At 37.1% G+C, this 21,190-nt stretch overlaps 1 protein-coding gene across 1 annotated transcript in view; it reads left to right on the top strand.

Moving 5' to 3' along the window:
• DHX15 (DEAH-box helicase 15) overlaps window positions 1–19,815 on the top strand; it is a 47,685-nt gene extending 27,870 nt beyond the window's left edge. The window contains exons 7-14 of the mRNA XM_065837501.2: window positions 2,457–2,543; window positions 4,096–4,245; window positions 4,408–4,516; window positions 5,689–5,880; window positions 8,844–8,966; window positions 11,274–11,464; window positions 17,930–18,099; window positions 19,251–19,815. Of these exons, the coding sequence (XP_065693573.1) occupies window positions 2,457–2,543; window positions 4,096–4,245; window positions 4,408–4,516; window positions 5,689–5,880; window positions 8,844–8,966; window positions 11,274–11,464; window positions 17,930–18,099; window positions 19,251–19,368 (1,140 nt within the window). The 3' untranslated portion in view covers window positions 19,369–19,815. The remainder of the gene's footprint in view (window positions 1–2,456; window positions 2,544–4,095; window positions 4,246–4,407; window positions 4,517–5,688; window positions 5,881–8,843; window positions 8,967–11,273; window positions 11,465–17,929; window positions 18,100–19,250) is intronic.
• Window positions 19,816–21,190: the final 1,375 nt, after the last annotated feature.

Genomic DNA, 21,190 nt, shown 5'->3' with positions numbered 1-21,190 from the left:
TTCCACTGTCTTACAAAGTGTCTACTTTCTCATTATGTCCTGTGGGAGTTGAACCTAGTTTTTAGAACTGCTGAGGAGAGTGAGTTAGCAGGAGATCTGAATCATTTCAAAGTCTCTAATGGTCATAAAAACTAAGTGAAGTGCTTGCAGTATCTGAATAAGTATCTCCTGAGCTTTAACTTGATGAAAGCAAAGTAGGATACTGGAAGTTGTGTGGAATGTTGTAGTAGTAGTGATGGTAACAGCTAGTACTTATACAGCTTGATAACACTTTTTTTTGTTCTTTTAGATGTGCTAGCCAAGATCAGCTATTGCTGCAAGAAATCTAAGGATTAAAGATAAAATGCTTTTGGTGGTTACAGTTAATCAGAGTATTTCATTTATAATTGGGGGGAACATGACTTTAAAAGGAGCCTTTCTACTCCCTTTTCTTTCCTACCTTATCCTTTCTTTCCAGACTGCGTTCTGTTTTTTGTTTCAGGAGTCTTAAGCGTTGCTAGTTAATACATACGCAACATAGAGATATATTTATATATAGATAGTAGATTTTTTTTAATTTAAAGTAACTTGTTTAAATTAATCTTTAAAACCCTTTGGTGTATCAAACTGTTAATATATTTTAAAACATTTTAAGTGTAACTATTTAAGTAAAACTGTAGTTAAAGGTCATTAAGTACGATTTATTGTTTTATATAGTTGAGTGCTAAATTCATTTGTTTGTTTTCCTGCAAACTCTATATTAATACTTTGATTTGGGCTTCAAAGAGAGAAGGAAAAACACTGTATTAATTTACCCTAAATTTATTGTGGTTTTACATTAATTGTATTTTTTTAAGCACTGTGGCATTAACAGATGAGATCTGAACATACAACAGAATCTGCTGGTTTTAGTCTACCTGTGGAAACTTCTGTGTGGTTCAAGTACAAGTTCAGGAAATTCAAGTACAAGTTAAATTGCTGGACCTTTGTGGACTAAGCATACTAACAGCATTCAGTTATTGGCATAGTAGTGTCCTAACAGAAAGTGGTGATTAAAAGGAAGACTAAAACTTGTTGACAGTGCACTGTAGTTGATGAAGGTTCTGGGTATGGATGCTTCATACTTTAATAGATCAAAAAAAACCTGAGACTTTTTAGATAAAGTATTCTGTGTAAGCTGAAAATTGATTGACTGGCCTTTTATTGTGGGAGTGCTAGTTCAATTTGCATATTTAATGGTGTGCATATTTATTTATTAAAATATTGTGCTTTCGTGTCAGCGCTTAAATATATTAATATTTGTTGCTTTTTTCTCTGACTGATCTGTGCAAGTTAGCCATGAATGAAAGGTGTACAGGATTTTTTTTTTTTAGTTCTAAGTAATGCATTGTTTCACGATGGAATGCTGCAATGCCAAATTAATATGAACTTTTTTTCCACTGAAGTATTGCTTTCAGTATGTAGTAGTATTTGGGCAAACTTGGACCTTAAGTCTAGTAAGACAAGCTGAGCATAGTAAGTAGCTGACTGGCCAAGTGGTCAGCCAGGAGGAAAAGAAATCAGCAGGATTATCACTCTAGTCCAGCTGCTGGCTTCATTGTAATCGGAGCAAATTGCTAAGGGTCTCTTAAATTCTCATTGCTAAACCAAAACAATGATGACAGAATGCTCTGAAATTAAGAAGTGAAACGTGTTGAATGGTCTTTTCTGAGGTACCTAATAAAATTTGCTAACAACACGTGATTTGATGTGGTCACTTAGGATAAGAGCTAATGATACCTATAGACTGGTACAGCGCATCCCTGAACATAAAATTGAAAAGATGGCAGATCAAGCCTCAGAACTTGGACATTACCTTTGCTTTAATTTTTCTGAGCGACTGAACCTTCAGAAAGTTTCTAGAAATCTAAGAATGCAGCTTCAAAATATGTAAAGGTATTTGAATATCTGGTAATTTAAAAAGGCAAAGTTGAAATTAAATATATATTGGGGGGGGTTTTAGTTGGAATGTTTGGTAACTGCTTTATTCCAAACAAAAGTGACAGAACATACTATGCTGGTACAGTTATATAAGCTTTGATTTAATATTATTTAACCAGTTTGCCCTGTTTAGGCTTAAAAAAAAAAGCCGATATTAACAGATGATGTTAAAGGCATCCAGTGTAACTTGTCATTTTGTATCAGAGATGTCAGTGAAATTTTGAATAGCGGTTTTATAGGTAAGGTTCTTTTTCTCATGACAGACGTTTGTTGTATTGTTAATACAGACACAGGGGAGCAGAAACCAGTGAACAAAAATTGCTCTGATTTTAATAGAAGTTCATCTGGTTGATTTCAGATGGCCCTGTAAAAGTGTAGGAGCTCTGATAATTATTCATGAAGTGAAGGAAAGTTTGCAAAAACTTTTGGTGTGAAGGCAGAATCAAAGCTCTTCTTCAGGACAAAGCAGTTACATTTACTGTTTTATTTTTCAACAGGTTGTTGTGTCCACTAATATTGCTGAAACATCTTTAACAATAGATGGTGTTGTGTTTGTGATTGATCCTGGCTTTGCAAAGCAGAAAGTAAGTACTATTTAATTTTCTCTTTATAGTAGAAAAGATACTAGAATTTGGTTTGCTCAGGTAACTTCTCTGTTTGTAAACACTGAGAGAGCTTTTTCCAGTTGGAAACTTGACCTTGGTTGTTTTGGTTTTAACTTATAGTATGTTTGCACTTAGTCTGCAAACTTTATATATATAGAGCAGTCCAAAACAGTGCGGTGCAGAAGAATTTTATTTTAAAAAAAAATTTGAAATATGAGGATTTTGAGAGTTAGACCTGGAATATGGATTTTTCCTAGATATTATGCTCTAGAAAGGGTAGGTTTGTACTGTGTGTCTGTGCTTGAGAATGCTCAAGTAAAACCAATGAATCATATGAAAAATAAAAATGGTGCTAGGAGCCACCTCTTGTTTTAAGATCATATTAGTGTAGAAAGCTCCAGCACTAAAACAAGAAGAGAGAAATAATACCTAGGGTAGTACTGTTTCTTGTCAGTATTTATCATGTTGCAGCCCTGAAGATTGTCACTGGGCTTGTATTGTGCTGCTTGGAAGAACATCGTGAGATGTTCAGAGGAACTGAAGTAGTTTGCCTGAAGTCAACCCAATAATTAAAGACAGAATAAAATTCAAGACTCTTAATCTTCATGTAGTTTTTTCACTAACTGTAACTGATTTTATAACTTGATTTCTTAGACTTTTTCTTCTTTAATACTCATATACATTGTCAGCCTTTTAAACTTTTGCAAAATCAGAGATACAACAGAATGTGAGTACAGTCAATGCATCTTCATATACAAATTTCAGTCACCATTTAGGCTGAGGTTTTTTCACAAGTAGTTCTTAATACCAGAATAATACCTTTTGCAATAACAAAGGTTTTGTGTATGTTGTATATATGCTCACACCAGGAAACTGTTAAAACATGAACCAAACATCTGAAACTCACTACTTTTTTTTTCTCAGTATGTTCTTTTCCATGAGCCATAATGAGTGGAAAGGGCTGCTGTTTATGACTTCAGTGGAAATTTTACAGTAAATTCCAGCTTAGATTTTGTACTGTGAAAGCCTTCATATACTCTGGGAACACAGTCTTGCTTTGTCATAGTCTGATTTTTACAGTTGTGTTCAGCCTTAATGTTAGGTTTTTCTGACCTCTAGCACATGATCGTTCAACCTTACAATTGTATCAAGACAGCTTTTTTTCCATGGAATTATTTGAGCATCAAGAGTTTGTTTAGCGCTCTTGAGAACAAATTGGACACATTATTTCTGCCGTGAAAATCTTACCTAAATATACACCCATTTAAAGAGGATGGGGAGCCTGGCAGGAATTGTTGTTAACAAATAAAAAATAAATGCTGTTATCTAGGCAGTTGTATTTGAAGCTTTCTGTCACAGATCCAAAGGCTTTTGTAACCAAATTTTTCTCCTTTTAGATATATCCAACTTACTATTTTATAGGCATTTCAAAATAAGTTTAAAGCAGTCTTTATTTTTTAGATAGTTGTCTTATCCATGAGCAGTGTCAATTCTTTTCCTTCCTTCCTGTTCTCGTTTTACATTAAAATAGGTATATAATCCTCGTATCAGAGTGGAGTCTCTCTTGGTGACCGCGATTAGTAAAGCTTCTGCTCAGCAGCGAGCTGGCCGTGCTGGTCGTACTAGACCAGGCAAGTGCTTCAGGCTTTACACAGAGAAGGCTTACAAAACTGAAATGCAGGTAAGATTGCTATTTTTTAGGTTTTGTGAGTAAGAACATCAGATTGGTACAGATAGTCAAGTGCCATCCTACCAAACAAAATCAGAATTTGAATTGCTTGTGTAGTTTACAGTGTTTGGAAAAACAAATATTCTGAGTTTTCTTGTTTTCCTCCCCCCACAGGACAACACATACCCTGAAATTTTAAGGTCTAACTTAGGATCTGTAGTATTGCAGCTCAAGAAGCTTGGTATAGATGATTTGGTACACTTTGATTTTATGGATCCTCCAGGTATCTCTATTTTATCTTGTCTACCGTGATATGATTTGACTTTGAAATCTTTTATTTTGGTGACTATTTTATAGAATAACGTGGGATGAATTCCTTTATGTTTTTTACTGGTTTTATTGTAATCCATAAGGAATGTCTTTTGTTTATCCTGAAATGTAGTGCTCTGTGTCTTAAAAAAGCAAGCTTTTCATGTTTCTGTCTGCATAACAGCTTTTAATGGAACCAAGGAATCTACTGAATACCCCTTACCTGTGGAGGATAAGACAAAATTATGGGCATTAGAGAATCTGTTACTTGATGAGGTTTTTTTTAACTTGTCACCTTGATTACACATTCTAATTGTACATCAGTTAACAATTGGATGGAAGTAAAATTGGCTAGTGTTCTTAAAGCTGTATACATGTTTTTGGCTCAAACTGTAAAGTTATCTCCCTTCTGACAACGTTCATATATGCTTTAAACTATAACTGGGTTTTATTATAGCTGGGTTATATTCCTAATTAAAAATGTAGATCAACCATATATAAATACATTGAAGTCGGCTGTATTTTTCCCCCTAAAATAAAAATAATTCATTATCTGTAAGTTTTTAAATAGCTCCACAGAACAGTTGCATTCTTTGTACTATGCAACATGTATGATAGCTTAGCAGGAAGGCTTTTGGATTTCCTTCTGTTTTTCTTTGTGGGTGTAATAAATACTCCCTATGAGGGATGCAGGATTAAGGGAACATTCTTACAGGCTCCGATTTGTGAAAGACTAAAGATATCTGAAGTAGACACGGCTGAGATTTTAGCACTGCATCAATCTATTTTGTATGGAACAAGGGAAAATGCGTCATTGCATTGGTGAAGTGATGTTAATATGATACTGAGTATTTCACAATGCCACGGCTGTCTGCGTTTTGAAAAGCAGTAATCTTCATTATATATATATGAAAATAAGTTTTTGATCCAGTTTAAGAGCTCTTCTAAATAAGTGGGGTTTTTTTTCCCCAGTTCATTCGTGCCTGGATGTATATTACCTGAATTTAGTAACAATTTTGTGTTTGGAAGTCAGTTGAAAGGAGAGCAAAAGAATAAGATGTCTTGGAACAGTCTGTGCCTCCTCATTTTTTGCTTATTCAGAGCAGTTTGATTAATGTGCTTACCTAAATGTTTTTTTTCTTTCAGCTCCTGAAACTCTGATGAGAGCCTTAGAGCTCTTGAATTATCTGGCTGCTTTAAATGATGATGGAGACTTGACTGAGTTGGGATCCATGATGGCTGAATTTCCGTTGGACCCACAACTGGCTAAAATGGTTATTGCAAGTTGTGACTACAACTGTTCTAATGAGGTCCTATCTATCACTGCCATGTTGTCAGGTAATAGCAGGGAAAGAAATACTAAACAAAATGCATATCTTCAGTGTGGGGAAGATTAGTTTTTTTCACTTCAAAAACATAATACGCATATGTTGTAAAATTAGAGTTGTTTTTTAAAACTTCACATAGGGACTTATTCATTGTTTTACATGGAGACCTTGAAACTAAGAAATAGTAACGTTTAAAAATAAGTATACGTAAGGTGGCCAGTTTGTTCCTAACTTTAGATAAAGGTGTGTATATTTGGATTTATGGGTGGGTGGAAAGCAGGCTAGTGGAACCTCAGTTTCTTTCTAGGCTCATGATCGGGACCAGAAATGTCAACTCAACCGCTGTTTTTAAGGCAGTGAAATCTGTGTTGTATTGTGCATTCTTTTGCACTTGGATAAATTCCAGTATTTCCGAAAGGATTACAGTGTAATTTATATTAAACCGTAAGCTATTACATGAAAGGATGATACATTTTTCAGTCATTAAGTGAGTGAAGAACAGTCATTACTTTTGTACAGAAGAAAAAAACTTTAGGAGAGGATATATATTTGTAAGAACTCATTTGTGCGCACAGCTGTAGTTTGCTGTGTTGTGTGAATAACAGTGCGTCAGAGCAGAACTGCTTGTCGAGAGAGCTTGAGGAGAGAAGAATGTTATGAAGCAAGGCTTGTACTTCATTTCCCATTTATGTGGAACTGACTTTATTTTATAGCTAGTAATCATGGGACAAGCAGCAAGATTTAGTGTATTATGAAAATTGGGATGTCTTTCAGGTGTGCTATTTTACCAATCTCTTCACAATGCAAGGTGTACTGCTTACATGGTTAACTTGGTTGAATTGAGGGGAAAAAAAAAGTTTTGGTTAAGTGTAAAATCTGTTGTTTCAGTTTAGTCTTACAGTATATTTACATGAAAGTTTTTAAGAACAAGCTAAAATGTTTGTTGCAGAGTTATGATTGTTCAGACTCAGAGCAGATGGGCAGGGCAGAATCATAATAATTTTATTTAATTAAATAGTAGGCTTAATTGCGGAGGTGGTGGTAGGTTGGTGCCTGTCTTTCTCTTTTCCCCTCTGCCCCCAATCTCTTCTACAGAACAGTAAGTCTAGTATTTTTGTCTGGGGTCTTCAACTGATTTGTCTTAGTCTTTTTTTGATTTACCTTTTCCCAGGCCATGGTAGTTTCTTTTGGTTTTAAGACGCAATGTCATTATAAGTTTTTCTAAAAAAATCGATTGAAACTGGTTAGTGTATGAATTGTGACTAAAATTCTGCTATTTGAAAAACTTAGTCCTAATATTTATGAGGACTATTTCTCAAAGTAAATGTTTTTTTAAACCAGCAGCATGACTGTGTGTCATGATGCCTTAAGCCCACATAAAGATTGTCAAGCTCTGAATAGCAATCCGTGTATTAATAGTTTGGACTGAATGGAAAACTAGAAACCAGAAAAGAGCAGTGAATAACATTGAACAAATGAGCAGATTAAAAGATTGTACTTCATTTTGTAAGAGCAGTGGTGTCTTATTTGGGGGTAGAAAGTGCTGTTACTTATTCAAGACAGTAAGTTAAGCCAGTGATAGAGTAATTTGGAATTTACTTTTATTAGTCTGAGTTTGAAATCAATATACACTTTGCTGTGTGTTTTCAAGTGCAGGACCCAAAACACAGGGTATTTTGTACCTGCATTTCCATTTTATTTAATGCATTAGTATTTCTGATTTGTTACCATGTGATGGTAACAGTTGCAGTGTGTATATTTTTTTTCAAATTCCATCCATTATTCAATTCAACATATTTTTGAAATGTAATGTTTTGGAGCTTTTATAGGAATTTAATAATAAAGTAAAACAGCATAACGTGCCACAAAAAGACCCTCATCTGTTAGGGACAGATGAGATGGAAAGAGGTGTTCTCATGAGATTGGTGGGCTTCAGTTGTGAGAAGACTAATGTAGTCCCAAGCAGCTGGAAAAAGATAAAGGATTTGTAGTATCTCGCTTAGCATTAGTTTTATTTAAATTTAACCTCTTAAAAATTACAGCTACTTAAAACCAAATTATTTTTTTTATTCCTATAGATTTCTCTAAAGTCAAGATCTCTTATAACTACTTTGAACATCTTGTGAATTAGTATTGACACTACAAATCTATAACAGTGTTCATAGACCATGAGTTAAGTTGGCTGCGATACCATTTGTGGTCTTTGGTAGTCTGTATTTGGAAAGAGAATGTTTAAGCATGATTTTTGGATTCAAGTCAGACTTATGTAAGAGAATATGATGATAGAAAAAGCTCATCACATTGCAATTTTTATTGTTTGGGGTTTTTTAATTTCAAGTAGTGCCAAAGGACGGTTTAACCTCCCACCACTACCGCTACCATCACAACCTTAGACTTATTAATAATTTCATTCACATATTTCTGTATACCAGTGCTGATAACAATACCATCTGGGGAAGAGGACTTGACTTTACCAATGTGTTCTATCTAGTAGCAGACTTGTGATAAAACATGTGCTTGTTTAGGCTATGCTAGTGCAGTACAGTTGCAGAACTGTTGTCTTCACTCTGTCCACAAAGGCTTTCTGAGAAAGCAAATCTGCAATTGAAGTGTTTCGTTACATGGGGTAGAATCCCCTGGTAGAGCTATCAGCACTGGGACTTGAACTAAGATCTGTTTAGCCTTCCGGTATACATATATATGATGGCCTTCAGACTAGAGATTTTGATGCCTACATATAGTTCTATTAAAATAATCAGGTACTCTGTAGCTTTGAAACCCTCTTGTCTTACAGATGTGGTTAGGTGTTGATGTACCAAATCAAGGTAGTAAACAGTCCAAGATGCAGTCGGAGGCCATCCTGCCCTGCCCTATGCTCTGTGAACTGACCTAGCTAGGCCTTGTTCCTCTGTCTGTGAATGCGTGACTCATCGATATGGGCGTTTGTGTTGGGCCCATACCAACCTTGTTTAGTCCCACAGTGTTTTGTTCGCCCCACGGAAGCAAAGAAAGCAGCAGATGAAGCCAAGATGAGGTTTGCCCACATAGATGGAGATCATTTGACGTTGCTGAATGTCTACCATGCTTTCAAACAAAGTAAGTGTGGAACTGTTTTAGCAAAACTATTTGTAATACCTTGTGCTGCCAGCTTTTGTTCCTGGGTTCCAAGGACAATTAGCGCTTGTTTTTTTGAGCCCTTTTTGAGCCGATTGTAAACTTTTTTTCAAGTAGGTAAAAAGCTTTTTAAGTGCAACTTTCCTTTGGGGGAACCAAACAAAAAAATACCTAGCCAAGAGATCATGTAATTAACTGAGTATGGAGACAAATCAGGCTTTTAAATCAATGTTGAATACCTTTGGACAGAAGGAAGTGCTTCTATAATTAAGAAATATTGGAAGCTTGTTGTCTGGCATTAATTATAGAAAAATCTACATAATTGCTTAGTAATTTTTCAGGGAGGGCAGTGCAGAAGATTTGGAGGATACGTTCTAGAACCAAACCTTTTTAATCCTAACTTTTTAATATAGTTAGGAATTCTGTAATAAGCCTTGGGGTGGATTGAGAGTCAAAGGGATGTTGCATCAACAAGAACTAACTTAGAGCCATATGATAATTCATTTCATTTACCTCATTTCTGTGTATGGATTTTAGGGAAAAATGTATGGTCCTCCTCAGCACAGCTGAAGTGTATTTTAGCAGATTGAAAAAGATGGAAATTAACAGGTGAAGCTAGGTGTTCTCTTGAAAAATGACTGCGTAAGTGGCACACTTTTTAAACAGTAACTTACCCTGGTGGTAAGTAAAATGATTGCTCTCAACTGCCAACCAGGTTAAATTAGATGCTCCAGTTGCATTTTTCTGTAAGCAAACAAAAAAGCAGCAGTATTTTACCTTGAGAGAGAGAGACAGGGGAAAAAAAGGAGTGGGGGGGGGGGGGGCGGTAACAAAAAATCACAAACAAAAACCCCCAACCAAAACCAAATTAAAAACCCAAACAAAACACAAACCACACAACTGGGTGCCACTTTCTGTTGCAGCTTTGATCTAAGCATTTTGCATTTAAACATTCTAACAGTGTTTATCATTATGTGGCAACTCGAAGTGAGGATATCTTCAGAGTTAAAATCCAGAGTACTCAAAACTGTTAAAAAAATAGTAGCTGAGAAACTTCTACTGAATACCTCTGAACTGGAGACACCTGTTGCTTGTTTTTTCTGTTAACTTTTTAGTTAGCAGGACCCAGAATATCTTGCAGACATTTTGTGTGTGATTTTGGAAGCTACTGCTTTCATACTCAGGTTACTGAGGGGTGTAATTCTTGGGTGATAATTGTTTGTTCAGTTTCACTGTGAAATTGAGCAGGATTTCTGGGTTTCAGGATCAGAAGACAAAATGCTGCTGCTGTTTGTATCTAGAACAATATAAAACAGTTCTAGGTCATCTAAAATGCACAGTTCAAATGACACAAAGTAACATGCTGTGATACTAGAATTATGACTGCTGTACAGTGTACAAGAGCTTCAGCATTCATGCTTTATTTTAAATACTTTATGTAAGATGAAGTGCAGAAACAACTTTGCTCAAGTTACGTAATGTTCCTTCTTTTCAATGCAAATTAAGAGTGGTCTCTCTCTGCACAAGATATAACTTAAGTTTTGTTAGGGCTGGTTTTGTTGGATTCAACTGACAAAGATTAGAAGAGAGTAACTTAATGTAACAGAATCAATAGGGAGAACTGGCTTTCTTGATGTTAAACATGCAGATTTTTATCCTGACTGGATGTCTTAGGCTTGATGTCTTAACAGATTTCATGTTGGCTATCAGCAGTAGAAACAGTAACTTAAGTTGCCTACATTCATTTAAACTGCTGTGAAGTACATCATACTTAGTATTAGATTAGTCTGTATAGCTTGTAACTGTTACTTCAGCACTTAATTTAAGGAGGTTTTGCTTTCTCAAATACATCATAATTATGTACAATCTTCCTGTGTGTTCGCTTCATGCTACTGTTAAAAATGGTGCGGTGTTCCTTATATTCATTTAGATTTTGCACTGCATGTTTGGAAGATGATTTTTCTAGTTGCAGGATGTGTTTGAAATGTGTAAAATTTATTGGTGTGGTATTTCAACAAAACATTAGTGATTGTGTGTATATGAAGTTGGGGGGGGGGCGGGATCTAGTTTTCTTTTGTCCTGACCACGTTCCCTGAATAGAAAACAATTTGGGCAAGTTATCTAATGCAAGAAATTAACTGAATAAACTAAGAGCTGTTGTAATTTATGAAAGTTTATTGATATTTTTTTCTGGTTCATCTGACTGATCAGTTGGTTAGTTGGTGTTTTATTTACTTGTTCTAATTGGATGAAATGCTTATTTTTGATTCATGTTTTTTGATGTTGCAGATCATGAGTCGGTTCAGTGGTGTTATGACAACTTCATTAACTACAGGTCCCTGATGTCTGCAGACAATGTACGCCAACAGCTGTCACGAATCATGGATAGATTTAATTTGCCTCGTAGAAGCACTGACTTTACCAGCCGAGACTATTACATAAACATAAGAAAGGCATTAGTTACTGGGTATTTCATGCAGGTATGTGTGCATTCTTGTAGGGATCGTAGTTCAGAGTTTGTGGCTTTTAATGTTAATGCTATAATGTTACTGTTAATATTATAATCTATCAAAACTTCATGCATGTTACTTAAATACTGTGTGCCTAACTGTATTACCAGGTAGTCTTTGTCAGGTTGCTTTGTCAGATTGTTACTCAAGTAGTACATTCTTTAGTCATATCATAGGTGGAAGAGAAGCTGTAGGGAATCATACTAGTATCGAAATAACTGTTTCTGGCATGATAGTCAAGACCTGACTGCTAACTTCTGAATAGCTGAGGAAGTAACTTCATAAAGCATTGCAAAGTAACTGCAGAATATGTAGTTTTAAAATTATTTGTAATTTGATACAAACAGGGGAAGTATAGTTGTATGTAAACATCAATTATATGTAATCCTCATAGAAGGAGAGTATTTTCTTTTGCATACTTTTCCATATTTATATTTCACTTTTAAATTACACGAGTCACAAGTACCGGAGTACTGGAGCAGGTCTGTAATTGCAAGATGTATGCTGTTTGCAACCCATTTGCCTCTTGAACCAGGATGGTACAGAAGCTGGTCACCACTGCTGCCTCCTGGATGCTTTGCATTTCATGTTGAGCATGCCTCCAAGCTAGAATGCAGGCTGAGAGTTGATTTTTATTTTTTTTTTCCCCACTCCCTCTTCCCCTCCAGCATAGTCCATTCCTGCTATGTGTTTCCTGTGTGGGGTGTTTTTTTTTTCTGTCTTCAGCGTTCATCCATGGGGCTAGAGACACCCCTTTGCTGGCTCTTACAGACCTGGGAGTGCAGAACCTTTAATGGGAGTGACTCTGACTCTGGACTGTTGTGATAATGTTTTTGCCAGCGAACATGCATTCTGATGCATCTCAGCAATGTCTCTGTTAAAGCCTGACTTCTGGAGAACACGGCCTTCTTATCTTTAAGAGGCTGACCAGTGCTCATGGTATTTCCTAATTTTTCACATGAGCTGTGCTCTGGTGATATTTGCACACAGCGGCTGAGAAGGGAACCACTGGTCAATGCTCTGCAGCTTAGAGTGGCGAGCAGCTTGCCAGGCATGCACTTATCACATCCCAACTGGGGTGCAGGCTGGAGCGCCATCTATGAGTAAACCCTGCTCCAAGGAAACAGCCCCTTCCCTGGGGCTAAGCCAGCCAGTCTGTAGCAGAAACATACTTCTGGGTTTTCAGGATACAGCAATATCAGTGTCAGCAACTGCATTTCACTGTAATGCAATGGGAGATGAAAGCTGCTGGCTGCTTCTAAATATTAAAATGGTCCTAAAGACTGACTTGCTGTAACCCTTCAGACAAGCGGTTAGTCACTGTGTTCAGTCCTGGCTTTTGGGATGCATCATCTTCATTGTTCTTGGGGAACGCTTTAACACACATTTCTACCTACACATTTCTACCTACACCTTTAATTCTGCAGATGTTTTGCAAAAGGAAGAACAGCTCTGCCCAATGGTCCTTGTTGGGCTCCAGCTGATTGAGGCAGGTCAAATTCCCGTAGTTGCATGCTTGCTTTTAGCAGGATACCTTATGGCTTCCTTCATTTGGTTGGACCTATAGGAGATCATGTCCTTGGAAGCTGATACACTGTCAGTTTGTTACTTGGAGTGAAATTCTTCCTCCAGTAGATGTATTCCTGACATGGGTATGGAACTGCTCTGTTGGTGTAGGTACCTTTTGGTCTCTGCTGCTCAGGAGTTAAAGATCTGACTTTATATTTTTGATGTGAATAGAGTAGTAGGCTGCACTGGTGAAAACAAAAGCCTTTCCAGAAGTCTCCTCAGACTTCTGTGGTCAATAGGTTGCATAGCACCCTCCTCACCCAAAATGCCTAATTGAGTTTTTGGGCTGAATGAAGAGGATAGCTATGGCTGGCCTGTTGAAGACATTTGGAGTAGAAGCCATTTCAACAGTTTCTCTTCTCCTTTATTGTGTTGGAGTCCATTTTATTTGGAGTTTGACTCTTTAGCCTCTATGATAGTGTGATACCTGTTTAGTGTTGACTCTGAACTTTCATTAATTCCATGTTGCTTTGAGTAAACTTCAATAGGAAACTTACAAATTTAAATACACAAAAGAGATATTTATTTAGCAGCAGATGAAATACTTAAATGTAGTCTGTATGCACATTGTACCCTCTCTAAGTGGATATTCAGGCTCTGGCATTTGGGGGCTCTTGTTCAGAAAACTCGAGTAATGAAATGCATATCATCATTCTTTGTCCTCTTAGTACAGAACTTGTGTGGAATTCCACATTACAGAGGGTGTGCACATACAGTAGATAGTCTGTGCGTGTGAAGTACTAAGGTCTATGGGCAACACGTGGCAGAAGTCGATTCTTCAAAAGTTTAAAAATGCTGTGTGAAGTGGCACAAAAAAGTAGCAGCCATTGTTCTGAAATAGTTCTTATCGACCGCATTGTTCTATACTTTGGTGATTGGCCAGTGTCCTGAAAACAATAATAAAATTTTACTGTAGGAATTCGTGTACTAATCAAGACCTGTGACTGATGTCAAACAATGTGGGCCTGTATTAACTATTGAAATAGTACTAATGATATAATTGGTTCTAAGTACTGTAAATTTGCCTGACTTCAGTTGTGTGTCAGTGACTGGTAAATGTGGAATTTTTGCTGGTGACAAATCATCTCTTTACCCTTCATATATAAATTCAAACTTGAATTCCAGTAAATCTGCCATAGGCAAGCAAAGGGAATAGTAAAATAGTTTAAAACTGTCAGCAATTTTGTGTGTAGAAAAAACTGGTGGGTAGATACTGACAAGAAGATAAGTCCCATAAATTTTTTGTGCTATGGCCTTGGTTTCTTCTAGTGTTTATAATGGAGAACTTATTGGCTTTTTTCAGCAACTGTTTCTATATCACACATCAGGATATGTAAAGTATATATAAATACAGCAAGAGTGGTGGTTGCAAAGTCATTAAGAAACTGCTTGTTGAAAACAAAATACATCGGAGCAATGCTGCTTTCTTAATACTTTAACACTTGACATATCCTGTCTTAAGAAGGGAGAGGGATTGGAAGATTGTACAACTTTAACACTATCATAATTTAAGAAAACTCAGGAACTAGGTATAGATGGTTACTTAAAAGAAGTAGAAAACCTAACCTAATAGTTTAAAAGGTGTTAATAGACATATAGCTGAAATAACTGTATGGTAAATACTAAGTAAAAAACAATTATGCTAGAGGAAGTAAACTAAGGAAACAGTTGAATTGGAAGAGGCAAGCAAGTCCTGAAGTATCTTAAAGATGGATCATCTTCCTCATTAAGATTTTTTTTTTTGAGACTGATATTACAAGTTGTCTTAAAGAACTTAGGATTTATCATTGTATTTTCAATCTAGTAGTGAGGGCCTTCAAGTAAAAATTTAGGTCGGAATTTAAAGGTGAGACAAAGTCCTGTGGTGTCTTTAAATAAAGCTTGGAATCTTTTTTGCAAGATGTGGCTTAGTCAAACAGAGGATTCATCATGGTCACTGCGGAGGATGATGTTAAATGACCTGTGCTGTATGAGAAGTTAGGTGTCAGATGATTGGACTACTAATTAAAATCTCATTCCTTCTGCTACTCAGTCTTTGCTGTTTCATATATAGAGTGGTATATATTTTGAAGTCTTTACGTAATCAGACTCCTACAATAATAGAATGGTAATAAAATAAACGTATGACACTAAGGTGGTCACCAGTGCATTTCATGGTATTAATTTTGCTCTTTAAGAATGCAGAAGATCAATTTAAAAATTTAACAGCTTCAGAAACTCTGTTGCTTGCTCCGCAAGCAGAAATTTCAGAAATCAAAGCAACTGGCATTGCTGCTTTGGTGTATGCTAGCATTCTTTCTTCAAAAAGACAGACCATAAACAATCATTTCTCTAAAAGTCAAGATGAGCCTGCCAAAATTTGTAACCTTAAATCTAAAACGGGTTGGATCTTGTGATACTACTGCTGCTTATACGCTTTTAAGTGCATTTGCATTCACAGTGGTTGACATGTTTGACTAAAGACCCCTGCGTCCAATGGCATGATAGGTAATAAATAAGCACAAGCACATTTAAAATTTCAGAGGAGGGTGTCTCATTCTTAATGTGACATCCTTGACATCTCTGTTAGGAAAACTTGAACTAAAACCTTTTCCTATGGTGGCATGTGCTGTGGTGGCCGCTTTTTCCATGTGGGTTTGTCATGTTGATAAAAGCATTGTAATTGTCTCTTAGGCATCTGCAGGTGTGCTTTCTCAGTCTGTAGAGCAACCTGTTGCAGCGATGCATGGGGTGGGTTGGCTCTTGATGATCCTTTTAGTCATGTTTGTGTGGCTCCGTATGTTGTGTACTCAAGTAGTGTTGATAGCTTTTCCTCCATTTTACAGCCTTGTTCGTTGTTCAGATAGCCTAATGCACAAATGTTCTGTACTAATACTTGACAAATTCCTTGATGATCTCAGTGTTCCTGTTCCCTGGTATCTTGTTTGCTACCACTACTCACTGGAAAGTGAACCCATTTCATAGATATGCATTGTACAATTCTGTGGTTTCTGTGGAAGCTCATGGTTTTCATATTCTGAAAAAAACAGAATTGCAGAACTTTTGAGGTTGGAAGTGACCTCTGTAGGACATCTGGCCCAACCACCACTGCATTGTGTTTTACAGGCACTAGAAGTGGTTGCATACCAGGGTTTCAAAGCAGCGTAAGTTTATGTGCTGCCTCCTGTGTGTCCATTCACTCCCTTATGTCAGCCTTGGGGCTGGCCTGAGCCCATTCTAAATTAGTCACTTATTCTGTCCTTTTATAGGAAGAACAGAAACAGGTAAATCACCGAAGTATTTTTGTAAATGTGCCTTACTTGTGATCTGAAAAATGAAATTGATTTAGAACAAAACAAACACACAAAAAAACCCCCACAAAACCAACAACTTGGTTTAAAAAGAAAAGGCATAATCCCACAGCAACATAAGTGCTGTGATTGTGCTAGGTCTGTGACAGATGAGCTTCTAGTCTGGTTTGCAGCTATACTGCAATTCAATTTTGCAAACACTGGATTGAGTTAAATGAAATTAAGCCTAAATGGTTACAGACAGTGCACTGTTAATCTCCGTTTAAAAAAGCCTCTGTTGGCTCCCCAGACTTGAAATAAAGTAGCAGTATAATGTCTTAAACTCTGAGGTGAAAATATTTGCAGACTATTGAAATATTTTGTTCCACTCCTAAAACATGTTCTGGATGTTGGTGTCATAAAATATAAGAGAAGCACGCTCAATAAGTAATTTGTTATTAAGGAGATACCGAGTTAAAACTGGAGGTGGCTATTGCTTTAGAAATCTGGGGTTTTAGTCTAACAGAAGGAATTTATGTTTCTCTAGGCAAAAAAAAAAAAAGAGGAGATACACCTAGGAATTAAAAAAAAACAAGGAATTATACAGACTGCATTAAAGGAAATCAGCTAATGGTGATCTGATTAAAAATGTCTTTTCAGCCATTGTCTGCCCTGCTTAATCCTTTTACAGTATTTCTGTGTGTATATATATGTAATGAAAAAAGTACTGAGGTCATCTTGAGTTACAAGTATCAAAAGGTTAATTTTCGTTACCTGTTCTGTTAGATTAACTGTTCTTACAGGGGATATCCTTCTAGGGATAACTGTCTGCTTTACAGATCTTAATGAGCTCGGTATCAGAGCATCTTGGCGAGGTAGGCATTATTCCCTTTCATAGAGCGAGAAGCTTGGCCAGAGAGAGGTTAATTGATTTTCACCAAGGTCACAGCAGAAGTGTGGTGCTGAGCCTACATTTTTCAGCTCTGAAGTCACGCTGTAACAAGACTCTTCTTACTTCTGACATACTAAACTTCCCATTTTATTGAACTGACATGTTTTTTTCAGGCTTACCGTGTGAGAGGATTTGCAGAATAATATGTGCATGAGTAAAATTACTAGTGAAACACTGCACTAATAAAAACTTGAAGGAATAATGTAGCTTACCTGGTCCCACAGTAACTACTGCAGCTGAGGTGCTTGAAGCAGCTGTCTGTAGACCACAGTTGACTTGATGTTAAAACCTGTCCAGCAGATATCCCCTTCTTGTACTTCTGTTTGCAGTGCTGCTGTTCTAATAATGCTGCTTCTCCTTGGGTGAGAACTACGTTTGTATGTTGCTTGAATTTTATGTTAGAATATACGCTTCCCGTAGCAGTCACCAAAAACATATGGCATCTTGATTGTCTCTGTTAAACAACAACAAACAAACACACACAAAAACCCACAACCACGAATAGTTGAAGTGGTCAGGTAATGTGCCAAATTTAGATGAGGTTTGAAAGTTGGGATGGTCTGTTTTGTAGAGAACACTTAACAGCTCAAAAATCACTTCATTCAAAAATGACCTGTGGTAATGAAATAATGTCTTTTTACTTAGGTGGCACATTTGGAACGAACAGGGCATTACTTAACAGTAAAAGATAACCAGGTGGTGCAGTTGCATCCCTCCACTGTTCTTGATCATAAACCAGAGTGGGTGCTCTATAATGAGTTTGTCCTTACAACAAAGAATTACATCCGGACGTGTACAGACATCAAGCCAGAATGGTAAGTCACAAGTCATGACCTACTGTACTCCTTTTTTAAATTGAGGTAATTCCTTTCACTTTCCCTGAAGCTAATGTTATTAAAATGGTTTGGGGAATGGCAATAGCGTGGACTTGAGATCTTGTAGATGACTAGTGGTTTTCTTTGGGAATACTTGTTCCTGTTTGAGGGAGTTGTGTTGAAAACTCAGGTGCCCTGGCTCTCTGTACAGTGCACAGAGGTGCTTGACTTGAAGCCAGTTACTTCAGTCAGCCTGTTGGAAAGAAACTGCTGGAAGATGGTAGGTTTGGGGATGTGTTCTAGCACCCATTTGTGTACCTAAGAGAAGAGATACTGGTAGGTGCCTCTTTTGTCGAAATTGAGGACATTTCTTGTCTGTACATGTCTGTAATTTTTCCACAAGGACCTGAACCGGATTTGGTGCCATTTTAAAATACAAAGGAAAGAGGTGGTAATCCTGGTACAGCCTACTTTGTTCTAATATTTATTAGTCAACAGTGTGCCTATCAAGGATATGGAGACCTGATCCTCTGCAGACAAGCAGAGGTCTTCCCCATATTTAAGGTTGTACTTAAACTGCCAAGCTATAAGCTTTGGGGACATGGCAGAGTTCTTAAACTGCTGTTTGTATTGTACTGTTGTGCAAAAAGAATGTAAAGATTTGTAAGACATAAAACATAGCATATATATATATGGTATTGTCCATAGTATTTTAATGGAAAATATATATTTGAACACTTCCTTAGAAGTATTTTTCCGAACGAGCGCTGTGTTTTTAAGCTTAAAACGGCTACAGCTCAGCTGTACTCCTGCACAAACTGATGTTTGGGTGGATTCCTGTGGAATTTGACATGAAGCTCCTGGGGCATGTGCGGAAGCAGCAGCCGTGTGGGTCTGTCAGGGACACCAGGCTGAGCAGGAGCTCTTGGCTGATGCTCAGGTGCATGTGGTTTTGCTTTGGATTTGGGCACTTGTGCAGGAGGGGACTGAGATGTAAACGTGTGTGCATGTCTGTAAACTTCCAGTAATCTTAGAACAGCAGAATGACTTGAAAAAATAATGGATAATCTTTGTTTCCGTCAGCTGTAGAATTTCTGTAGGATGCATCTTCAAGTTTGAGTATTAGTAACAAACTTTTCCTTTTTCGACAGGCTGGTGAAAATTGCCCCTCAATATTATGACATGAGCAATTTTCCACAGTGTGAAGCAAAGAGGCAGTTGGATCGCATCATTGCCAAACTTCAGTCCAAGGAATACTCGCAGTACTGAATTTATGCTTTGAACTGAAGTTATTCAGAGGACAGCTTTAAGAGATGAAAGGATTCGAAGTTCAAGTTGTGCTCTTCACTTTGGTTCAATAATGGCCTTTATTTGAAAGCTTTTTAATTTTTCTTTACAGTAAATATTCCATTCTGATTTCATAAATTAAACATTTATGCCTCCCTTTTGTGTTGACACTGTAGCTTATACTGGAAAAGCTGATCAATGTTTTGCAGTTTATTGAAAGTAGTTCTATATATAACAATGTTATAAGCATTTCTTTAGAAATGGTTGAAAATGCTTCTAAAAATGTGATTATCGACCATGGTATGCATGATCGTTGTAATTGTTGACATTCCTTTTAGAAGTTGTGAAATGTTACAACTTGTGCTTATGTAGACACAATCTTCAGCTTCAGTACAAAGGTACTGACTTCAATAAAGTCTATTTATACTATTTTTTTGCCACAGTATGTCAGTATTTCTATTGTTTTGATCAAAACATGAGAAGCCCTTTAGTCTCCCATTAAACCGCTGTTTTATTGACACGGCAGTAGTTTAATATTTTAATATTAAGTGTAGATGCTTAAGCAGCACAATTATGGTGACATCAATATCATACATACAGTACAGATCCATTGCAAATTTGTTTAAGTTATGTAGGAAATTGTTTTAGAAGTGAAATGCATGCAGAATTTCTTGGAGAGTGCTTTGTTCAAACAGAACTGTAGTAACATGTCCTGTAAATTGAAGTGTCTCTGGCCAGTTAGAAATCACCCTGCTGGGCAATGTTCAGATACAGTTTAAGATCAACACAAGTAATTCTTAAGTGACACTGTAGGTCAAATTACATTGCACTGTTGTAATTTTGTAGTGATTTTTAGTGAAATATGGCTCAACAGCATTTTTAATTTGGGAGCTAATCCCATGTGGAATTTATAGTAAGATTTGATCAGAGGGCTGGAGCATCCCTCCTATGTTGACAGGCTGAGATAGTTGGGGTTGTTCAGCCTGAAGAAGGCTCTGGGGAGACCTTCTAGCAGCCTGCCGGTACCCAAAAAGGCCTCTAAGAAAGCTGTAGAGGGTCTTGTTGCAAGGGCATGTACTGATAGGACAAGGGGTAATGACTTTAAACTGAGAGTAGATTTAGATGAGGTATAAGGAAAAAATTCTTCACCATGTGGGTGGTGAGGCCCTGGAACAGGCTGCCTAGAAAAGCTGTGGATGCCCCATCCCTGGAAGTGTTCAAGGCCAGGCTGGACAAGGCAACCTGGTTTAGTGGAAGGTGTCCCTGCCCATGGCTGGAGGTTTGGAACTAGATGATTTTTAAAGGTCCCTTCCAACCTGACCCATTGTGTCATTCTATGATTTAACACACTTGGTCAGATTTCAGTTTTTCCTTTCCCTGAGTACACTGAGATTTGGTTCTTCTAGCCAAGAGAAGCTGGAACAGCCCTTGCTGAAACAGGTTCTGCCTGGAGTGGGAGCTGTGTGCTGTCGTGCTGAACTGAGAATAGGTTATGTTTGGAGAGTTGGCAGCTAACCTCAGTTATAAGACTAACCTTAAGCACTGATGTTTGGGGTTTCCTCTTTAAATCACAGCAGTTGGCTACAAAATTAGTTGGAATCAAGTAACCTGTGGATTCTTTTCTAATTCCAGCTTTTTTCCTAAAATGCCATTTATGTGAGGGGGACTGGAGAATATCTAAAATCTTTGTTAGCAAAGAAAACAGTGTTGTGGAAGAAAATATGTCTGAAGCAAAAAAAATTGATTGAATTTAGAATACAGCATGGGACCTGTGAGTCTGCCTCATTTGCAAGTAAGGGCGTGG

The sequence above is a fragment of the Patagioenas fasciata genome, chromosome 4 (assembly GCF_037038585.1).
Source record: "Patagioenas fasciata isolate bPatFas1 chromosome 4, bPatFas1.hap1, whole genome shotgun sequence".
Lineage (NCBI taxonomy): Eukaryota > Metazoa > Chordata > Aves > Columbiformes > Columbidae > Patagioenas > Patagioenas fasciata.
Note: the sequence above shows the minus strand (reverse complement) of the source record. Positions and strands in the feature narration are given on the sequence as shown.